Consider the following 18,592-nt stretch of genomic DNA (forward strand, 5'->3'; position numbering starts at 1 on the left):
ATTTAACCCAAGAATAATGGAGAGTTACCAAATCATTGGAAGCTGTGGAGCGATATGATCAGATTCATTTTAGAAATACCACTCTGACTGCCATGAGGCTACTGGAGAAGGACCCTGAGAAGGAACACAGTTGGCTCTTGCAGAAACTCAGGAGAGTATAACACTGGCCTGAACTGGAGTAGTGGCAGTAGAGGAGAAAGTGGATGGTTTCAAGAGCTCTTTAGGCAGTGGGATCAGCAGGGCTCAGTGACAAAGCAGACGTGGGGCGGGGGTGGTGAAGGAAAGGAAGGATTTAAGAGTGGACAACCTGGTCTTCTGGCTCACTGAGGAAATTGAGGCCATCTGGTTTGAATTCCCTCAGATTTCTGCCTCCTCCCTCAACTTTTATCTGCATCCTCTTCAATCTTTTCTCCTTCCTTCCTATAAGAATGAAGTGGTGTCTCTTCTAGTTAAGGCCAATCCTCTACCTGTGTTACAGATCCCATCCCTTTCCCCTTCCACAGGGACCTCAACTGATTATTCCATGTGTTTCCTGTGTCTCCAGTTCCTTCCTTTCTCCCATTCCTCCTGGGAGGACATAAAGATCCTCCAGCCTCTCCTATCTTTATTTAACCCTGTAATACCCCATTAGCTAAGAGGCTTCCTCACTTTTCTTCACTGTCACATTTTGTGAAAGAGTCTTCTGCATATAGCTGTTCCTACTTCCTCACTTCCCATTTGTGCCTACCCCTCAAATGTAACTGCTTTCCCTAGGAGAAAGTAGCATCTCTTCTGCTCAATCTGGAGGATCTTTTCAAAAGTCCTTAACTGCCTGACCTCTCGGGAGGAGCTGATATTATTGACCATTCTTTTCTCTTTGAGTTGTTCTTGTCGTTTGGCTTCTGAGCCATGATTTTATTCCATGAACATTTAACAGGCAAATAAGCGGAAAGTTACAGTATGGTACGTATCTCCCCTGGAGCTCCTCCTAGCTATTCTGTCTCAGTCTGCTTTGAGGGATCCTTTGTATGCCCCCTGAATGTCACTGTTCCTTAAAGTTCTGGCTTGGACCTTCTTATTGTCTCACTGTATACACACCTCTAGGTAATCAATTTCATTCATTTTGCAAGGCTTTAATTAACATCTATAGGCTGATGACTCACAAACATCACTCTTCTAGGCCCCATTTCTGCATACCTGCTGCATGCCTGCTGTTTACTGTATAGCTCGCAGACCCCTTATCATGTGCAAACCTGATCTCATCATTCCTTCCTCCCTCAAATGACCATCCCCACTCAGGTTGCAAGCTGGAATCCCAGAAATTAACTGTAACCATTCCCTTCTCCACATATCCCATAATCCAGAAATCCCTTGAAACCTGTTGGTTCTATCTTCTCTCCAGCAATCTCTGATATCCTATCCCCTTTCTCCATCACCTCTGCTGTTGCCCTCATCTACCATCTTTTCACATGAATTTTTGCAAGAGCCTCCTAACTTTTCTTTCTACACTTCTCTTCCTTCTTTCAATCCATTCTTTTCATTGCAGTAATAGACACCTTCCTAAAGTACAAATCCAACTATGTCACTCCCTGCTCAGCATTATTTAAATGCCTTCCATTTTCCTTGAACAAAATCTTTTCTTTTTAATGAGGCTTATGAGATCATAGCCTAACCTCCCCAAGCCTCCTAGTCTCATCACCTGTCCCATTTCCCTAGCCCCCTCACATTTTGAGTTTCAACCATATTGAATTTCCTGTAGTTCACCAAAGACACTACATTTTTCCATGCTTCTGGCCCTTTGCAAATACTGCTCTGCCTGCCTGAAAGGCCCTTCACTCCCTTCTCCTCCTGGCTTATCCCTTCCCTTCCTCATATCTGGTCTCAAACCCTGCCTTTAATGACTCCACCAGGCAGGCTTGAACTCTGTGTTTCATTGTTGTCATTACCTCTTCCCTGTCTTGTCTCCCCAAACCACGCTGGGACCTCCTTGATGGCAAGAGTGCATATTACTCATCTTTGTGACTCAGGGTCCCACACAGGTGCTTGGCTGTGAACAAAATGAATGAATACATGGGTACCTCACAGCACATCCCTCACCCTTGTTCACTCTTCAGAAGACTGACACCTAGTCTGAGCTGCCCACATAATTAAGAAATTTTCACACTACCCACTTACTCTGCTGGAGACACTTCCACTCCCCTCACCTACAACTTATCCTTCCTTCGTCTCACTCAAACCTCTTCCTCACCCTTATCTGTACTTTATCTTTCATTCAGTTAGCAAATATTTAAGAAGTACCAGAAGTTTGCAGACCCAAATCCATTGAGTCAGGTGTCTACTGGGGCTCTGGGAAGGGATGAGAGAAGCAGAAACTGTGACCTGTCACAGAAGCTACAAGGCTGTCACAGGCTACAAGGCATTACAGTGCCTCACCAGATTCTTTCCCCAGAGGTGTCCTAGGCTGCTCCTTCCTTTAATGCCCTTTTACCCTGCGGACTCACCCACCCTGAGCCCTCCAACTCCTGGCATCCTGGCCTTAGTCCTCCCCATATTAGGTTCCTTGATTCTTGTACCTTTTTCCTCTTGCCTGTCCTGCCTATCAGTGGTAACAGAGGCAAGACTGGACTCTCTCTTCTCTGATGCCCTGGTATCTGCTAGCAAAAGCCCCTCCCAGGGGTTCATGCTATTGTCTCCCAGCTTTTTCCCAGCTTCCTGCTGACTCTTCTTCCTTCAGCTCCCGTATCCATCTTCCCTAGGTAACCTTCTGACACCAGGGCACTTTCAACCACTGCCACTTGGGAGGGGCTTCCGTTTCCCTGTGTCTCCTGGTGAGAGGGCACCTCCTCCAGAAGGTCCACCTGGAACTTCCAAGCCCTTCTCTGCTCACTTAGTATGCTGCGATGTCCTTGTTATTTTTTTCTCTTTCTAAGCTACTGGATGGAAGAAGCTTGTTATCTCTCAGAGCCTAGAACACACTTCTCTATGGATGGTGAAAAAGAAAGAAGGAAAGGAGGAAAGAGAAGAAAGAAGGGAGAGGGAGCCACACTTTAGACTTTCCAGCCACACTATTTATGGCCTGGATGACTTAGCTTCTTTGAGCTCCCCTTTCATTAGGTGAAAATGGAGGTAGTAGTATCTCCTTAAGAGAGTTGTTTTGGGGATTCAGAAGGAAAATTATTAAGTGTTCAACTATTAACTTAGTTAATTTTACTTCTAACATCTCAGCCCTTCTACTATGCTGTCCTACCCTCAGCCTCCCACTTTTCTAAATTTGTTCTTCTATTTTGACATCTCTGTTTGCTACATCTCCAACTTTTCTCCTAGCTCTGGCCTCATTGACCTCTTCTACAGCCTAGACCCTGATTGTCAGGGTCAGAATTTAGGGCACCTTGCTGAGTGTCACTACCCCATGCCCCAGCTCCCTCACCCTGCCCTGCCTATCCCTGCCAAGTCTCCCTACCTGTGAACATCATGAAGGAAAGGACTTACTCTGTCTGTGTCACTTCTATCCCTAGTGCTTAGTATGGCATTTGGCACATGGTAAGTCTTCAACAAGTATTTGTTGAATAACAGATTTATCATTGAATCACTTCACATGAATACCCAGGACCTCCTCTCCCCTCTCCATTTTTTCTTTGTCTCCTGGAGGCCTCCAATCATCCTCCATGTTCCGTCCCCTCTCTTACCACCTGCCCCCATGCTCACCTGACCCTCTACCTGGACTGACAATTTCTCAACATTGAGCTCCTCCTCCTCTCACCCACCCTGCACACACTGCCAGATGTATTCTCCTAAAACAGAACTTTGATCATTCTCCTTCCCTGCTTTGCTGCCTGACCTTTTATCTGGGCATCCTGAGCCCTCCAGCAGAGAAGCAATGTGGTCTAACAGAAAGCACTAGCTTTGGAGTCTGTCAGAACTGCATTCTAGATCATTCTAAATATCTCTCTGCTACCTTCTTTGAGCCCTCAGTTTCCTCATCTCTGAAATAACACTTATTGCAGAGTTACTGTGTGTGTGGCACACAACAGCAGCAGCTAACATTTAATGAGCATTCACTGTTGCTGGACATTGTGCTATGTTTATTGTTAGAATTATTTCATTAACTCTCATATCAACCATTTAGGGTAAGCACTTTAAACCCCAGAGGTTTAAGAGGAAACTAACACTTAGAATGTTTAGTAACTTGCCTAGACTCATGCTTAAGTGGTCGAGTCAGGATTTGAACTCCAGCCTGACAGTCGAGCCTATCTTCTTAACCACTATAATAATATCTCATGCTCACATACTTAAGAAGTTTACTATGTGCCAGACACTACTCTAACAGCCAAATACAATGTAGTAGGTATTATTATTGTCCTTATTTATAAATGAGGAAATGGAAGCACTGAGAAACTAAGTGGCTTGCCCAAAGTCACACAGCCAGTAAGTGAAACTGGGAACCAAATCCAGCTGGCTTGGCCCTGGAGTCTGCATCTTAGCCACTATCCTGTCCTGCCTTGCTATGATATATTGTCTCCCTGTTCTAGGGGTGTAGCAAGCATGTATTGGTGAATGAATCCGTGCTGATGTCTGGTCTATGGCTAGCTAGTGGTTGATCCATTCTTTCTCATTTCCCACTGCAAGAGGCTTGCACCCTTAGTACTCTTCTGACAGTTTTCTGCATGATCACTAGAGACCGCCTCACTGCTAAATTCGGTGTCCACTTCTCAGCCCCTATCTTACTTGAATTCTCAGCAACATTGGACATTATCGATCCCTTTCTTTTTTTGAAATGTTGTCTCCCTTAACTTCTGTGATACTGTCTCCAGGAAGAATAAAAATCTCTTCAACCTGCCGCTTAATGTAACTAGTTCTCAGGGTTCTATCCAAGACTCTCTTCTCACGCTACACATTCTATCTGATGGAGTCTCTAAGGCCACAGCTTTCAGTTACCCCATGACTTCCAAATCTCCAACCCTGGTCTCTATGCTAAGCTGCAGGCTTGTAAACCCAACTGTGCTTGAATATCTCCACATGGGGATCCCAACAGTCACCCCCCAAAATGGCTTTTCCTCTGCAGTGTCCGAATGGAACCACTTTAGTAACCTGGCCGGAACCCTGGTAGGTAGGCTGCAGTCTAGAGTCCTTCCACTCCCTCATCTTCCTGGAGAGCCAGTGACCAAGTCTTCTCACCTTCATCTCCTCACATCTGTATCCTCAGCCTTACCGCTGCCAACCCAGACTCTCCCAGAGGCCTCATTCTTCACCTCCCTCCTCCAGATTATCTTCCTTTTCAGGCCTCTGTTGTCCTGCCAGGACTCTGTCCCCTCAACTTCCCTGTAATTTCTTATTCTCTCCATCTTTCTCTCCTCCCTGAGGAGGAGGGAAATCTCAGGCAACATAGACTACATAGTCCTGGGACCAAATTAAGGCTGTGTTAACTCAGGAAAATTGTTTCACTCTGAGTCTCAATTTCCTTGTTTAAAAATGGAAGCCGGGATTCCTTCCTCACAGGGTTGTTATGGTGATTAAATGAGATACTGTCTGTGAATTGCTTGGCACAGGGCCCAGCACACCATAAAAGCTCAGAAAATAGACTTTTCCTCTGCCTCTTCTGCTCACATCTGTCCTCAGCATCTCCCTGGAGTACTTCCTGGGAACTAGTCCTCAGGAGGGACAGAGCCAGGCCTGGGCACTGCTCTGGCCACCGTCCTATGGGGCTGTCCCGGGGATATCCAGGGAAGCTAATTTGTCAGCTGTCTCCTCCTCCCTCCTGAGCCCCCTCCTCCTTCCTCCAGCTCTGGCCCAGCACGCACCACACCGGTGGGGCTGGGGCTGTTCCTGCCTCAACTCACCTCCCCTTTCTGAGTTAGCGCCGCTCCCTTTTTCCTCTGCCATACACAGTCACTCTCCCTCAGTCTTGCTCCCTGTCATCCCCCTACCGGAACCTCTTCCCGCTTCCTCTTTCCTTTATGCCTGGCCCTGTATCCTCACCCCTTTGCTCACTGAGGCTACCCTCTTCTTCCTCCACTTCTAGCCCATCTGCCTTTCGTGGCGCCCCTCCTCACCCCTGTTGTCTTTCTGCCCCTCGCTGGCCCTGGGACAGGAAGTTGAGGGAAGAGGCCTGGGTGGTGCCAGCTCCCCCAGCCTGCTTCCCCTTCAGCGTCTCGGGCCACTTGTCTACTTCCTCCTGGAGCACCCCCTTCCCTTGTAGTCCCCCTGCTCCTCCCCACCAGCCCCTCTCTTTCCTCTCCCATGTTCACCCTGCTTCCAGGTCCTATAGACACACAGGCTGGGAGTGTGAGGGGGGCTCAGTGAGGGAGGGGGAATTGACATCACGTTTCAGGCCCCAATGAACAGTCTTGCCCCTCCCCTTCCTAATGAGAACCAGCTGTGGTTCCAGAGGCCCAGATGTGGGGATGGAGGAGGAGAGCAGGATGGAGTCAGAGGACCAAGTAGCAGGACTGGGGACAGAGTGAGGGCACGTAGCAAGGCAGAATCAGGTGGGAGAAGAGCCATGACAGATTTGGGGGAAGGAAGAAGACAGATCTAGGCAGGATGCAGCGCATACTGGGAAAGAGACAAGACGGAGGGGCAGGCCAGATCTGGGGGAAGCGACGGGACAGATCTGGATAGGGAAAGAGACAAGAGCAGGGAGGAGGAGCCAGTCTCAGGGAAGAGGAATGAGAAACACTGGACAGACTTGGGGAGATGGTGCAGAGGAGAGCTGGAGCGAGCATGAGACGGTCTCGGGAGAGAGTCTGGAGTTCGAGTTTGGAACTGGAAGCCTTGCAGCAGGAAGTGATGAGGCACAGTCCAGACAGAGGCCCCAGGGACCTGGAGGTCACAGCTGCAGCCGCAGAGCTGACCACGAGTGCCCCGGCAGCATGTGTGAGAGCATGCCTGCGTGTGGGTGGGTCTTCAAGTGTGAATGCATGCTGTCCTTGTCAGTCTGTGCATACGTGACACTGGGCCTGTGTGTGTGGAGGGTGTGTGTGTGTGTGTATGTGGGGGCATATCAGAGGATGTGAACATACCTCTTGGTGTGAGGGCCGTGAGAAAGTGTCTTTCTGTGTGTGTGTTTCTCTGTGTGTGTGTATGTAAGCCTGCATATGTGTGTGGGTGGGTTCCATGTGAAGGAATAGGCTCATCTGTGTGGAAAATGTGCTTCTGCATATATATGGGAAGCGGTCTCTGTGTGTGTGCGCTGGCTGTGTATATGTTAAAGCAAGCCTCTGTGCATGTGTGTATGAGCATGTGTTGAATGTACCTGTGTGCATGTGAATCTGCCTGCATGAGAATGCATCTGCGTAAGCCTGACAGCGTGAGAGAGGGAGTGCCAGGCAGTGCATGGGGCTGTGACTTTGTGATTGTGCACTTTTGTGTGTCCACTGTGAAAGTGTTCTGCAAGAGTTTGCAGTGGAAGGAGCACAGGCTGGGAGAAGGAGTTGTTTTCATACAGGGCATCTGCCTGGACCTGAGTCTCTCCTCTTGAAGGCTAATCTTTCACCTGAGATTTATCTCATACCATTCATAGATTCCTTCATTCAGAAAATGTGTTTATCATGTACTATATGCTATGCTCCATGCTACATACAAAGATGACTAAAATACAGTCTGGGCTGACAAACAGCTACTTGTCTGGGTAGGAAGACAGGTAACTATGATACAGAGTATGATAATCACATTGGCCTCACTATTATCTTCCCTCCCTCCAAACCACGACTGCTTTCTCTCCACTAACTGATTAAATCAATAGGGCCATTCTTACCCCTTGACCTGATCTGGGCCCTGGAACCATCCTTGTACTCTCATCCTCTCCCCTCTTCGAATCAGGCCTGGGTTCACCTGACCTCCTTGTTCTGAATCCCTCTGACCTGTTATTCCATGCGGCACACATACAACCCCAGGATTCTAAAGCTGGGATGAAGGCAAAGAGGAGGCCTATCAGGGGATGGTGCTGAGAATTCATGAAAGAGAGTCTAGCAAATACCCAGCTCTGTGTTCCTTTCTTACATTGTTTCTAATTTTCACAAAACCCCACAGGATAGGTGTCACCATAGCCATTTTACAGATTACAGACATAATGCCCAGCCTGGGGCTCAAACCCAGTCCAAGCTCCAAAGCTCCTGTTCTTTTTATTGTTTCACACAGATGGGAGGGAGGAGGTGGGTCAGAAATGTAAATAGGGGAGTCAGAAGCCCACCTCTCTTTGTGGAAAGGAAGTCCTACAGCACAGCAAATCTGTAAAGACCTGAGGACACATTTGTGTAGTCATAGGACTGACCAAGGTGCCTCAGGGTCCTGGGCTCACATGTGTTTGTGTGTGTTGTCTCAGTTGGCATGACCATGGATGTGTCTCTATCAGTGTGTTATGTGAGTATGATGGTGTGGAAGCATGAGATTGTGACCATTCATTTAGCACGGGCTGCCTGCTCTTGCTATAACTCTACTAAATGCTGGAGAATCAAGAGACTAACCAAGACCTGTCACTGCCCTCAAGGAGTCTTCAATCCAGTGCAGAGGGCAGACACATGAACAAATTGAGGCTGCTGTGCCATTTATTGTCAGTGTTTACCAAAAGTAATGGGAGCCCAGTAGTGTGTATAATAGGCTCTGGATTGGCAGGAGGGAGTGATTATGTGAAGAGGATTTTTAGAGGATATCTCATGACAAAACAGTAGCAAATACAAGGCAAGGAGTTAGGAAGCAGCAAGGAAGGAGCATGGTAATAGATTTCATGTTGGAGTGCAAGGTATGGTGGGGGAAGTAAAGGTGAGGGACTGTGGAGAAGTTGGCAGGGCTCAGATCATGAAGACATGTTAAGGAGGTTGGACTTTATCTTGTAGATCAGAAGTTCTATACCTAGTTAGTGTCCATGAACCTCTTGACACTGTAGACACAAGTTTGTGTGGTTGCCTTTCTTTCTGTAGAGGGGCATTTGTTTTCTGCCGTCAGTTATGGGAGCCAGTGGAAACCTTTCATCAGGAGTGGTTTGGTGAGAGTTTTGTGGGTATCTCCAGTCAGGTGGAGATGGATCAGAAGGCCCAAGCCAGGAAGCGGAAGACCAGTGAGGAGCTGTTACAGGAATCACAAGGAGAGATGTTCGGACTGGGATGTGGCAGTTAGGAGAAACAGGAAGGACCTGAGACATGTCTAGTTGAAGTGGTGGGGTTTACGTGACTAATTGGAAATCAGGACTGAAGATAAGCAAGGACACAAGGAGAGCTTCTGGACTGCTAGTTGGACACCTGGATAGATGGTGGCCCTATTCACAGGAATAGGAATGGAGGAGAAGCAGTTTGAGGTGATGGCTGGGGATACTAAAGCCCAGTATATGGCTGGACATGTGTCTCCAGAGCTCTTCAGAACTGGAGCTGGAGATTGGAAAGTCATTAGCAAATAGATGGCACATAAAAAATGATTGATACATTTGAACTGAAGGCATGGGAGTGGGTAAGATCACTCAGGCAGAGTGTGGAGAGTGGGAAAAGACACTGCCCAGGACTGAACCCCAAAGAGCACCAATTGTGAAGGAGTGGGCAGAGGAAAAAGAACTTGCAAAGGAGATGGAGGAGTGGGCAGGGAAGCATGATGGAAATAAGAGGTGGGGTCACAATGTGAAACCTAGGAGAAGAGATTTCGAGGAGCCAGTGATCAGTGTTTCAGTGTTCCAGAATGACCCAATAAAAGGAAGATAAAAAAGTGGCCGCCAATGTAGAACATGAGATGTTTGGAAGCTTAGTGAAAGCAGTGTCACAAGAAAGGAAGCCTCATTGCATAAAGGGAGGAGAGTGTGAGCAATGCGAAAATGGGGGAAATGAAACAACCTTTCAGAAAGGGCTGTAGCTTCTGAATGTCCCTCTTCCCTCTGGTGACTACGTCCCATCTTCAGTCTTTGCTCTCACTTATCCACGGATTCTTCTCTCACTTACTCACTAAACTAAGGGGCTCTAGGGCGTTTCCTTCCTGATCTTAAGCATCATTTGAAACCCTGGCTCCCTTTGGACCCAGAGGCACCACCCCTCTTTGGTCCCTTGCCCTGCCTCTTTTTCTTTCTGAGCAGTTAAGGACACCTTTATCCAGCTGGTAGTTCAGGTCAGAAATGTGGGCATCATCCTTGACTTCTCCCAATCCTTCATCCTCTGCCTTCAAGCAGTCAGCAGGCCTGGCCTCTCTACCTCCTGAACCCCACCACAGACCTATCCACTTCTTGCCATGTTCATTGCTTACACTCATCCAAGTTACCATCAAAGCAGTGTCATCTCCTGGATGCCCATAAGTGCCTCCTCACTGTCTGATCTGCGTGATCTTTGCTTTCCAAAGGACTGCAATAGCTATCTTCACAAAATATAGGTCCTATTCTGGCACTCCTCCTTGAAGTGCTTTAGTAGTTTCCATTTGCCTTTAGGATAATGTCAGAATCTTCAATGCAGCTTACAAGTCCCTGTCTTGTTTCATACCCTCTGCCCCTAGCACTATGCTTCACACACATGCCCCCCCACCCCACCCCACCCCACCCTCAGACACTCTGAGCCCCACCTTGACTGTGGGTTCCAAGTCTTTCCACATTCTGCTCACTCTTCTAGAACGTCCTTCTCTCCTTTCTATATCCCCTTCTCTGGCCACCATTGCCTAGCTAGCGCCTAGTCATTTAGATCTCAACTTCAATGTCACTTCCTAGGCAAAACACGGACTCCCTGACTCTCTGCCTGTGTTGCTTCTCTTATATTCCTCCTTGCTCTATGTATGTCTTCTTCACAACTCTTATCACACTTGTAATTACTTGTTCAACTCATGGACTATAAGCTCTCTGAAGCCAGAGACCGTTTCCTTTATTCACTGTGGTATCATCAGTGCTTCCACATTGTAGGTGTTCAATCTCTTATTGAATGGAGAGGGGAGTAGGGAAGTAGAGCTAAGGGAACATCATCATTCCTTTCTAGCAGAGTTGGGGGTGGGGAGAGAGAGAGAGACTTGAGCATATGTAGTACTGATGGAAAGCTCCCGGAGAGAGGAAAAGGTTGACAGTTCAGGAAATGGTTACCAAATACATGGTTATAGAGGCTGGAAGAAGTGAGTATTAATTCTGGATGAGAAGAAAATGAGAAAAGAATGCCCATATTTTTAAGCCTAGAAATAGGAAGAAGGGAGTTTGTGGGCATTCAGACCTAAAAAAAATAGGACGCAGAAAAATCTGCTGAGGGTAGGAAAGGATGGGATCTGCCAAGGAGAAGACTGGAGTGGCCCCAAAGAGTCCTGAGGCAGAGATCCATGTGGCCTAAGATGAGTGTGAGGCAGCACAAGGGCCTGCTGGGGGCTGAGCATGTCTGAATATCGATGTGGCCTTGTCCAGGTTATCTGGACTGCTGATCCCTCCTCTGTCATGACCTGTTTCCTTCTGTTTTCTCCCAGGTCAAGGAGTCTGAGCTGGAGCCAGGGCCCCAGTGGGACCTGACCCAAAGTCTGAGGTCAAGCTGGGCCCAGAGCCTGGCCTGGAGCTGGAGCCCAAGGCACAGCTGGACTACCCTTGTCATGCAGAAGGAGCCGGGCATTGTGCCTTCCTGCCCTGGCATGAAGAGCCCCAGGCCCCGCCTCCTGCTACCATTGCTGCTGCTGCTGCTGGGAGCTGGGGTGCCAGGTGCCTGGGCTCAGGCTGGGAGCCTGGACTTGCAGATTGATGAGGAGCAGCCAGCAGGTACACTGATTGGGGACATCAGTGCGGGGCTTCCGGCAGGCACGGCAGCTCCTCTCATGTACTTCATCTCCGCCCAGGAGGGCAGCGGCGTGGGCACAGACCTGGCCATTGATGAACACAGTGGGGTTGTCCGTACAGCCCGTGTCTTGGACCGTGAGCAGCGGGACCGCTACCGCTTCACTGCAGTCACTCCTGATGGTGCCACCGTGGAAGTTACAGTGCGAGTGGCTGACATCAACGACCATGCTCCAGCCTTCCCACAGGCTCGGGCTGCCCTGCAGGTACCTGAGCATACAGCTTTTGGCACCTGCTACCCACTGGAGCCTGCTCGTGATGCAGATGCTGGGCATCTGGGAACCCAGGGCTATGCGCTATCTGGTGATGGGGCTGGAGAGACTTTCCGGCTGGAGACACGCCCCGGTCCAGATGGGGCCCCAGTGCCTGAGCTGGTAGTTACTGGGGAACTGGACCGAGAGAACCGCTCACACTATATGCTACAGCTGGAGGCCTATGATGGTGGTTCACCACCCCGGAGGGCCCAGACCCTGCTGGACGTGACACTGCTGGACATCAATGACCATGCTCCAGCTTTCAATCAGAGCCGCTATCATGCTGTGGTGTCTGAGAGCCTGGCCCCTGGCAGTCCTGTCTTGCAGGTGTTCGCATCTGATGCCGATGCTGGTGCCAATGGGGCTGTGACTTATGAGATCAATCGGAGGCAGAGCGAGGGTGACGGACCCTTCTCCATCGACGCGCACACGGGGCTTCTTCAGTTAGAGCGGCCACTGGACTTTGAGCAACGGCGGGTCCATGAACTGGTGGTGCAAGCACGAGATGGTGGGGCTCACCCTGAGTTGGGCTCAGCCTTTGTGACTGTGCATGTGCGAGATGCCAATGACAATCAGCCCTCCATGACTGTCATCTTTCTCAGTGCAGATGGCTCCCCCCAAGTGTCTGAGGCCGCCCCACCTGGACAGCTTGTTGCTCGCATCTCTGTGTCAGACCCAGATGATGGTGACTTTGCCCATGTCAATGTGTCCCTGGAAGGTGGAGAGGGCCACTTTGCCCTAAGCACCCAAGACAGCGTCATCTATCTGGTGTGTGTGGCTCGGCGGCTGGATCGGGAAGAGAGGGATGCCTATAACTTGAGGGTTACAGCCACAGACTCAGGCTCACCTCCACTGCGGGCTGAGGCTGCCTTTGTGCTGCACGTCACTGATGTCAACGACAACGCACCTGCCTTTGACCGCCAGTTCTACCAACCTGAGCCCCTGCCTGAGGTTGCGCTGCCTGGCAGCTTTGTAGTGCGGGTGACTGCTCGGGATCCTGACCAAGGCACCAATGGTCAGGTCACTTACAGCCTAGCCCCTGGCGCCCACACCCACTGGTTCTCCATTGACCCCACCTCAGGCATTATCACTACGGCTGCCTCACTGGACTATGAGTTGGAACCTCAGCCACAGCTGACTGTGGTGGCCACAGATGGTGGCCTGCCCCCTCTAGCCTCCTCTGCCACAGTTAACGTGGCCCTGCAAGATGTGAATGATAATGAGCCCCAATTCCAGAGGACTTTCTACAATGCCTCGCTGCCTGAGGGCACCCAGCCTGGAACTTGCTTCCTTCAGGTGGGTAGGCCTGGCACATAGCAAGATACAGTTGGGGGCATCTGAGAGCCACAGGGGACCTCAGAGCAGGAACCAAGTCTTACAAGGTCATCTACTGATGGTGACTTATGCTAGAGGGTTCTGCCCTATGTTGTAAGCTCCAAAATCTGTGCAGAGGGTAAGGGTTAATGAGAAGATGAGAAAGCAGAGTGCAAGAGCTGAGGCAGATGGTCTTGGCAGGTGAGGAAATTAAGATTGAATCTAGTGGAGAAATGATTTGTGGTGTCAGGAAGTGAAAGTCTCAAAGCTGTTCTGCAGGGAAGAGATGGAGATTCTACATACCGATGTGGCTTCTGTTCCCCAAAGAAGACACCAGAATTTATGAGGCCCTCCATTTCTTGTCAAGTGCTGGGCTGTGCTGGAAGAAATCCTCATCCCTGCCCTCAGAGCTGAGCCTTAATAGGACACTTTGGATGAGACATGAGAATGAGAGATAGCAAGAATTATCTCGATATCCAGAGCAGGAAGTCCTCTCAGGGGAAGAGGCAGGAACCCCAGACAGGCTGAGAAAGAGAGACTGGCTGCAAGTCAGGCCTGAAAAAGTGGAGGGAACATGAAATGGGAAAGGCACTCTGAGACCAGGCTGCAGAAGTCCCTGAACACCAAGCACTGAGGGGTTAGGACTACTTGGAAAGCAAAAGAGCTCACTGAACTTCTTTGTTTTTTTTTTTGTTTTGTTTTTTTGTTTTTTGGTTTTTTTTAAAGATGGAGTCTCACTCTGTCGCCCAGGCTGCAGTGCAGTGGCGTAATCTCAGCTGACTGCAAGCTCCGCCTCCTGGGTTCGCGCCATTCTCCTGCCTCAGTGTCCTGAGTAGCTGGGACTATAGGAGCCTGCCACCACGCCCAGCTAATTTTTTATATTTTTAGTAGAGATGGGATTTCACCGTATTAGCCAGGATAGTCTTGATCTCCTGACCTCAAGGAGCTCACTGAATTTCTTTGAGCTGGGAAGGGAATGATCAGGTTTGGTTTTATTAAGTTAGCTATCTGGCTTTAAGGGTGATTGGATCAGCAGGTGTGTGACAGATCGTTCCTTCATTTGTATGTTCAAGATTTTATTTACATATTGTAAGCCTGGCACTGTGCTAAGCCCAGAGAACAAAGAAAAGAGACAGTCCTATTCCCAGGGTAGTCACAGTCTAGATAGGGAGACACATCAGTAACTAATGCTGCAGCAGGTGGCATATAAATGCTGTAGAAGCCCAGAGGAAGGGCCTTGAAGGACTAATGAAACTTTGCCAAATGGATAATATGAAGTGTGCAGACCAGAGACTCCAAGCCTAAGGAAAGAGCTGCTGAACAAATACCAGGACACGTTCAGGAGATTGTATTGTTCAGGCTGGCATCAGCTGTACTGATGAGAGTGAGTCAGGGGAGATGAGACAAGACAGTAGACAGGAGCCAGGTCACAAATTCAACTTTATCTTTAAAATCATAGGGAGCAAGTGAAGGACTCTAAGCAAATCTGATATGTCTTTTAGAAAGATTGCTTTGACTGCACTATGGAGTATGGCTGCAGGAGAGAGGACAGCGGGCAGGGAGTCCTCTTAGGAGGCTGGTGCTTGGTGTCCTTATGTCACCAGACTCCACCAGACTCCTGAACATCTCCACACAGCATAGACTTCCAGGCTAGCTCTGGGCCTGGCTGACCTCTTGTCCTCTGACCAGACTGTGCATATTTGCTCGCCTGCTGCTGTGCAGCTCCACCACTCACTCTTCCATGTGTTTACTCTCCTTCTTGGCCAGGACCAATAGGCTATGGCTTCCAGACTTCTTCTCTCCTCACTAGTGCCTGAAGCAAGAGGGCAACTCTCCAGGTAGTTTCCTGGAGTTTTTACTATTAGCAACCATAGAGAATGAGGGGTAAAAATGACCATTTGGGGTTTACAACTGTTACAAGAAGTCTTAATGTTTGATTTATTCAATATAAATGTATTGAATGTTTACCATGTGCCAGTCACTGTATTAGAGACATGGAATACAGTCATGAAAGCATCACTCCCCTCATCTTAAGGAGTTTATAGAGGGGAGATTCATGTGCAAAGAAATAGTTTCATTCCAATAAAAACATTTCCATTTGGGGATATATATGAGGTACAGATAGGCAGTATGAGTGCTTTCCCAAAAGAAGGGACCCTTGAGTTGAGACTTAAAGAATGAGCAATTTATGAGAGTATCAGATGGGGTAAGGCTTCCAAGCAGCGGTGAGGTGCACAGAGGTGTGGGAGGGCCCAGCTTGTTCAAGGGCCTACTAGGGGTTCAGGATATCTGGAGTTAAGACCGGAGATGGGAGGGTGGCGGATGAGAGTGCAGGGAGGCTCAGTCAAGTCAGAGGGTTTGAGCTTTTTTCTATAGGGAATATTGAAAATTTTGAGTAGAGGAGCAATATTACCAGATTTGTTTTTGCAAGTGGTAGTCAATGTAGAGCAGTGGTTTATAACCATGGGAGACTTTGCCCCCCAGAAGGGATATTAGCAATATCTAGAGAAATTTCTGATTGTCACAACTGGTGGTATACTATTGGCATCTAGTGGGTAGAGGCTGAGAATGCTGCTAACCATCCTGTAATGCACTTGACAGCTCCCATAATAAAGCATTATCTGGTCCAAAAGGTCAATAGTGCCAATGTTGAGAAACCGTGGTGTAGAGTACAGATCAGAGGGTCAGACCTCTATAAGAAGGCAGTCAAAATAATGCAGGGGAGCAATAACTCAGGACAACTCAGGCCTAAGTCAGAACGGTGATAATGGTGATGGAGAGGAACAGACAAATAGAGTTAATGAGGACTTATTTAATCCCTAGTTGATTGATATACCGGGTGAGAAAAAGGGAAGAACTGATTTCTGGCTTTAGCAACTGTGTGGATGGAAGAATCATTAGAGCAGGTTTGGAATGATCATGAGTTTAGTTTTGGGCTGGTTGGATTTAGGGTGCCTGTGGGACATCCAAGTGGAGGTGCTGAGCAGCCATCTGGATGTACAAGTTTGGAAATCTCAGAGGAGTGGTCTAGAGTGAAAGTATAGACGATGGTTGAAGTAAAAGACAAGGCCCTGAGAGAGTGTGTGAAGTGAGAAGGGGCCAAGGAGAGATTCCAGGGAACAGTGTGTAAGAACAGGCAGATAAGGGGAGATGGAGGAAGACTGGCAGGGGTGGTGGGGGAAGCAGTGGGTGGAGAAGCAGGAAAAGTAGTGTCAAGAAGTCATAGCAGGAGAGATGGGCATGGTGATGCATCCCTGTAATCCAAGCCACTCGAGAGGCTGAGGCAGGAGGATTACTTGAGCCCAGTAGTTCCAGACCTGCCTGGACAACATAGTGAGAGCCTGTCTTACAAAATAAATAAAGGCCAGGCACAGTGGTTCACGCCTGTAATCTCAGCACTTTGGGAGGCCAAGGTGGAAGGACTGGCTGAGGCCAGGAGTTTGAGACCAGCCTGGGAAACATACTGAAAACTGTCTATGCAAAAAATAAAAAAACTAGCCAGGCATGGTGGTGCACACCTGTAGTCCTAGTTGTTCAGGAGGCTGAGGCAGGAGGATTGCTTGAGCCTAGGAGTTCAAAGTTGCAGTGAGCTAGGATCACACCACTGCACCCCAGACTGGGCAACAGAGAGCCTGTCTCAAAAATAAAATTAAATAAATAATTTATGTTTTAAAAAGTCAAAGCAGGAGGTACACCTGGGAAGGAGGTTGGGATGGGCATATGGAGTAAGTTTGGAGGCTGGTAGGAAGTTTAGAGAGTTCACAGATAAATGTCTTTCTTTTCTCCTTGAAATAGTGCATCTGAAGAGAGCAAGGGATGGAATGGGGGCAAGAGGACAGGGATGAAGTTTATTATGGCTTTGGGGCAGAAGGGGAGAGGGAGCTGACCAAGGTCGGACTGAGATGCTGAGCTGAGAATCTGCTGAAAAAGGAGACTGTATTTGCAATGAAACCTCTGAGCAGGGGTTGTACAGGCCAGGAAATTCACTTCTGCCTTGTTCATTTCCAGTCAGTGGCCCTTGTGCCTTTTGGGTCACTTCCTGACAACTTCCCCGGACCACTGTTTATTGCTTTCTTCCTGCAGCGAGTCAGAGGGCAAAGGTCATTAACAGCTTCTGGAGATGGTGCCGCAGCTGTACTGCTGCCTGCCAGGATTGGTGCAGGGGAAGTCTGTCTCCTGGGATATCCGGGCCCACAGCCACAGTAGAGAGTTGGAGCAGAAGCTGTTTCCAGGGTTCAGCCATGGCAGGGTCTTGGTGTCTCTCAGGAGGGTAAACAATGCACAGGTCATTTCTGTCAAGGGTCTGGGCAACAATCAGAAGTCCTTGGCCAGTTTTCTCTCTAAGCACATTTTCTGGCTGAGAAAGGGGAACTCTCCAGCTTCCTGTTGCAGCGTATCATGACCCTGAGGTCCTTATATCCACAAAGAGCACTTTGTCACAGGCTACAGTTGTCAGTACCAGCTAACCCACTATTGAGGGCCTAATGTGTACCCAATGTATAAAACTTAGTGTGAAAGAAGGTTTTGTTACAAAGCAGGATGATCAGACTGTCGATTTACTCAGTGAAAAAAAATACGGGTAAAGCACCTACTGTGTACCTTGCACAGTACTAGGCAAAGAAGAGGGGACACCACTCACCCCAGCCTCTCCCTAGGTGACAGCCACAGATGCGGATAGTGGCCTATTTGGCCTCCTCTCCTATTCCTTGGGTGCTGGACTTGGGTCTTCCGGATCTCCCCCATTCCGCATTGATGCCCACAGCGGTGATGTGTGCACAACCCGGACCCTGGACCGTGACCAGGGGCCCTCAAGCTTTGACTTCACAGTGACAGCTGTGGATGGGGTGAGTCAGTAGACCATGGGTAGGTTGGGATGTTGGGGTAGGGCACTCACCGGGGCCAGACAAGGCTCACCTGACCTATGGCTGCATGTCCCACCAGGGAGGCCTCAAGTCCATGGTATATGTGAAGGTGTTTCTGTCAGACGAGAATGACAACCCTCCTCAGTTTTATCCACGGGAGTATGCTGCCAGTATAAGTGCCCAGAGTCCACCAGGCACAGCTGTGCTGAGGGTGCGTGCCCATGACCCTGACCAGGGGTCCCATGGGCGACTCTCCTACCATATCCTGGCTGGCAATAGCCCCCCACTTTTCGCATTGGATGAGCAATCAGGTGAGGATCCTCCCATTCCTGGGGCCTTCCCCCAGGTCTCCCTCCCCACCTGCCTAAATGATGTCCTACCCACCTCTTCCATAACCTTTCTGGCCCTATTAAGTTTCATTATATATC

General features: G+C 49.0%; 1 protein-coding gene across 2 annotated transcripts in view; it reads left to right on the plus strand.

Moving 5' to 3' along the window:
* Positions 1 to 18,592, plus strand: part of LOC105488696 (dachsous cadherin-related 1) — a 33,669-nt gene that overhangs the window by 2,716 nt on the left and 12,361 nt on the right. The window contains exons 1-4 of one of the 2 annotated variants that reach the window (XM_011753012.3): positions 11,492 to 11,659; positions 11,737 to 13,284; positions 17,958 to 18,146; positions 18,244 to 18,475. In XM_011753012.3, the coding sequence (XP_011751314.2) occupies positions 11,642 to 11,659; positions 11,737 to 13,284; positions 17,958 to 18,146; positions 18,244 to 18,475 (1,987 nt within the window). In that variant the 5' untranslated portion in view covers positions 11,492 to 11,641. Of the gene's footprint in view, positions 1 to 11,376; positions 13,285 to 17,957; positions 18,147 to 18,243; positions 18,476 to 18,592 lie in introns of those variants that run through there. The other variant, XM_011753011.3, reaches the window with a different exon arrangement.

This window comes from Macaca nemestrina, chromosome 12, assembly GCF_043159975.1.
Source record: "Macaca nemestrina isolate mMacNem1 chromosome 12, mMacNem.hap1, whole genome shotgun sequence".
Taxonomy (NCBI): Eukaryota; Metazoa; Chordata; class Mammalia; order Primates; family Cercopithecidae; genus Macaca; species Macaca nemestrina.